Genomic DNA, 4668 nt, shown 5'->3' with positions numbered 1-4668 from the left:
TTTTTTTTAACCCCCTAAGTGCTAGTGTTTTATCTCTGTTCACACTATTTTGTCTGTAAATAAAATCTCACTGGAGAATGTTTTCACACTTGAGATGACTATCCTAGTCAGTGAAGCAAGGCTGGATGTTGTGTTGTAAGTACACCCGAGAATTGTTACACTACATGCTACGTCCTGCTATGCCCTGCAGTGCCCTGCTACACCCTGTAGCGCCCAGCTACTATTTCTAGACATGTTTTCATTATCTTCATTGTGACTATTATTGCCAGTGTTAATTACACCTCCAACCGGCACCATCAGACACCGCCTACCAAGATTCTGGGTCTGTCCCAGGTTTCTCCCTAAGAGGAAGTTTTTCATCGCCACTGTCGAATGCTCGCTCTTTGGGGAGTGTTTGGGAATTATAGAGTTTGGTCTAGACCTACTCTATCTAGACCTACTCTATAAGTGTCTTGAGATAACTCTTGTTATGATTTGATACTATAAATAAAATTGAATTGAGAAGACACCACTTTCATTGTAAAATGTGAGCTGACGAGCTCCTGTCGTCTGTTATTGATTTTGATATCAATCTTCCTTTGCTTGGATAGCTGCTAGCTCGAGTGTTTGAGAGACCTTCACTTTTCTGATATTCTTTAAAGTAAGAATAGTTTTTTTTTTTCTCATTGTCATAATTGTTTAGCTTTCAGCTGTAAACAAATGCTGACTGAGCTGCACAATGAAAGATTCTCTCCCACCTGTCAGTCATTGTCACCTGGTGCATCCAGGCCCAGCAGCTTTTATTCACTCTTTGAGCTCAGATCTTGGCCACATTAAGATGGATTCTTAGAACTGCCTGCCTGAGGTGTCCTGGCTGGCATTCCTAGTTGATCTCAGACATGTTTGAATAAATTGTCAGTTACACTTTGTGATTTCTTAAAGTTGTGTTGGTACATCACTTCCCACATGCACAGCAACTTTAGGAATAGTTCAAAAGTAACCAGAGGCCTGCAGGTTTTGTTTGTGATTAACGTATTTATTTTTCGATTAAAAAAGAAAAGAAATATTTTTTCTTCCTCCTCGTCATCACCAACCACCCAGACAAAAATAAAAAAATGACCTTTTTTTGCATATTTTAATAACAATAATCAAGACCATTCAACAAAATAATAACATAATAAACTACACACCAAATAAACATATGTATAAATGACCACCAGAAGCCCATCATGCTCTCCCAAGCACATAGTTTTTAGTAGCCCTCAAGAAAGCTCAGGTACCTTACCGCTTTTCCTGTGTAGGGCTGCATTCACACAGCCTGCGTCGGCCGTCAGACAGTGCGGGAAAAACACAGGTCTTTCCATTTATTTTGAATGAGGAGTAGTGCATTTTCGTGAAAAAACACCCAGGCGGCCTGCGGCAAAAAGATGAGACCCACTCACAACCCAATGTCACGTTGCGGTGGCCAATCATGTAGCCTTCCATCAGACTTGTCAGTGTTTTGAGCTATGGTTGGAGGCGTTGTGAGAGTCTAATACTTTCACCAGGAAATGTCACTGCCTCTATCGTTGTCACAAGAAAGTTTTAAAACACTATGGACGCTCCCAGCTAAGCTTACCTTGCGACGCAGTTAGAAAACGAGAACAAGCTAACTAATGTTAACATAAGCACTTTGGCTCGGTGGACGTCGGTTTTAAAGTCAAGTTAAACACTATTTCCCATCGTTATTATGATTTCCAGCCACACCTGTCACTCCGCCTTGTACTAACTTTCAGTGTAGAAGCTAAGTCCAAGCTTCAAGCCCCAGAGGTGCCTTTCCACGGGTAGAGTAATTGATGCACTTTAAACCTTTTTTGATCAATGAAAGTTCAAGTCATATTTGCAATTACCATTGGTTCTATTTATTTCCATGAGATATAAGTTAATAGTCCAGACGATTTACTGCTTTTATGTATGCTTATGTGGTGTTGCTGTGCATGTGTCCGGGTGTGTGTGTGTCTCTTGCCGTGTGGTCAAAAACTGTATGCGCTTCCGGGTTGCACCAGAGAAACCAAAGATTGGTTCCTATTTATACTAACGGCACTAATTGACTAATTGGCTCTTACACTCAGTACGTAATGTTAGCTTAGACCTCACAATGCCTTCCCGCTAAGTTATTGTTGACATGAGTGACACATGCGGGTAGGCCAAGGTTAGGCTAGCTAACGTTAGCCAACATATTTATAGAAATAGGCACATTCAAATAGTAATTTCAGCGTTCAAATAGTATTTATTTTTATTTATTTATTTATTTGAATTATATTTGCATTTCGGTATTCATTTCAACAGCCCTAATCCAAAATGTGTTTGTAGAATTGCCCACAGTAGGCTTAGTAGAGGACTTGGCCTGGTAGATTAAACTGAAGGCATAATTCACAGTGAAACGGCGCGGTAGGCCGAGAGCCAGGAGGCAAAGCGCAGCGCAGTAACATTATGGAATTCGTAGCGCCCATGGTTGCACCTTGACAGGTCGATGGCAACTTTGAGCACAGCGCTCGGCGCAAATACGAGCGGTGCCAAGGGTAGCGCGGCGCCTGGTTGGGCGGCACGGCTCTCCTCATAGGTAGTCAATGGAACGGCCAGTGAAGAGCAGTTTTGCCGCCTATTGTGATGAAGCCGCAGTTGAATGAAACACCTCTAAACCTTCTTGTGTTTGACTGCAGACTCAGGAACATAAAGCTTCCTGTTGACACCTGTAGAATACATCTGTGAATTGGAAAATGCTATATGTGCACGATATACCAGGCTTTTTTTTCTTTCCCTTTCAGCACATGTCAGCCTGTTAGGTAATTCTTGTGTCTTAGCGGGTTCAGGTCTTTTGAGAAGTGACATGGCGCTTCAGGCAAAGCACGGAGACGTTGTGTAGGGGGATGTGCTCGCTGTTCTGTGTTCTACTGCTCGCTGCCAAATGTCTGCTCTCTCACCATGGGGGAATATGTATGTGTATGTCTAAGTGTGTGTGTGTCTCTTATCTCCTCTCGTCTCTTCCAGATCGGGACAGGCTTCAAGGATGAAGATCTGGAGCAGCATTACAAGTTCCTAAAGGTAACGTGGCTCAGCGTGACTGTTGCACAAACTTGCTCAGTGGAAATCACAAGTCCCCACGTAGATGCCTTTTTATATTTTAAATTCATAACTGGGGTTTCTTAACATTCTGCGGCCACATGTACTTAATTTTTTTTAAACAGATTCGGAGTCAATAAGGTTAAAAGAGCCCAAATGAGTGTGGCTGCAAATAATCATTCGCTCAATTAATTCTTCATTTATTCCCTATACTGTTCTAGACAGATTGCCTAAAAGAAATTACAAAACTATAAATAATTTGGCTTTAAATTACATGCATTTGCTTGCACATGAAAAATATTGGCCAGAGCACATAAACGTACGTCTGCAATTGGAGTAATTGTACAGGCGTGCTCTGTTGGTGGGTAATGAATTGCTTTTTCAATTTACATTTGAAGAGGTTCGTTCCAGAGCAGCGGCATTTGAAGATATTGACAACTGCTCTCTAAAGACGATAGCTGTTGTGAAAATGAAATGCATATGAAAATTCGTGGGTGTACTCCAGTTGATTTTATCAGCAAAATTTAGAACCTGCTTTTACAGAAATAACAGCACAGAGGCTTTTAAAAATGCGGTCATCTGTTTTAGGAAAGGAACTGATTGTGAGATAACTTTCACTGTACAAACATGCTACACACCCTGGATATAACCTAAAGGTAATATTTGAAAGGTTACAGCTTTAGACTCAGTGGTACAAACTGCTGCACAGTGCAGAATCCCAGTGAAAGTGATTGAGAAAGTGGTGTAACCTTTGTTTCCCTCCCCCAGAGCAATCCAGCCTGTACTGTAGTGCTTTGTAATGAGGCCCTCCATGTGAAAGTGATGGATGGTGAATTAATGCGAGCTGTCGCTGTGGCCGTGCTGCTTTGGTTGCAGCGCTGCAGGTTGACGGGAGTCCAGGCACGGAGACGATTGGCTCTGTTCACTCTCCTGTGGGTGGCCAGCCGCTGGGCTGTGTCCATGGATGCACTCATCCTTTTTTTAATTTCCTTTCAGTCCTTTGTTTATTTTGATACTTTAACTCGTTGATCTTGGCTAACTCAAGTCTTAAACCAGTAGTGTTACCTTTTTCCTAAAATTCTCACCTTAAAAACAAAATACACATACTACAAAAACTCACACACTAAAATACATACATTAATCAAACATTAAAAGCAGCTCTAAAAAGGTGAGTTTTGACTTGTGATTTGAACATGGACAGATTGGTGCGGATCTGTTCGTCTATGATAGAAGTCTGACTATCCGTTTAGCGTTGATGGGACAAAGCAACTTATTAAGACATCACCTTGTGTGACATTTTCCACTATTCTGACATTGTATGGACTAAACGATGCCATACAATAATCAGCAGATGAATTGATAATGACAATAATTGTTAGTTCCAGCCCTAAACTACAACTATTGAAGACAGATTCCTAGTTTATTATAATGTACTAGAAGTGTTATTTTTGCCTCCATTTCTATTGATTATGTACAGCATTGTACTCACCAAGTAAATAGCAGGTCTCTGTAATATTTTTTTTATTTTATTTAACCTTTATTTAACCAGGAAGTCTCTTGAGATTGAAATCTCTTTTTCAAGGGAGA

The 4668-nt window shown here is 40.9% G+C and overlaps 1 protein-coding gene across 2 annotated transcripts in view; it reads left to right on the top strand.

Annotated features, from left to right (window-relative positions):
* The window catches only part of lig1 (ligase I, DNA, ATP-dependent), a 73090-nt gene that overhangs the window by 56441 nt on the left and 11981 nt on the right, over window positions 1-4668 (top strand). For both annotated transcript variants that reach the window (XM_032532425.1, XM_032532424.1), the window contains exon 24: window positions 3010-3063. In XM_032532425.1, the coding sequence (XP_032388316.1) occupies window positions 3010-3063 (54 nt within the window). The remainder of the gene's footprint in view (window positions 1-3009; window positions 3064-4668) is intronic.

Source organism: Etheostoma spectabile, chromosome 12 (genome assembly GCF_008692095.1).
Source record: "Etheostoma spectabile isolate EspeVRDwgs_2016 chromosome 12, UIUC_Espe_1.0, whole genome shotgun sequence".
Classification (NCBI taxonomy): Eukaryota; Metazoa; Chordata; class Actinopteri; order Perciformes; family Percidae; genus Etheostoma; species Etheostoma spectabile.
This window is presented reverse-complemented; position numbering and strand designations above follow the sequence as displayed.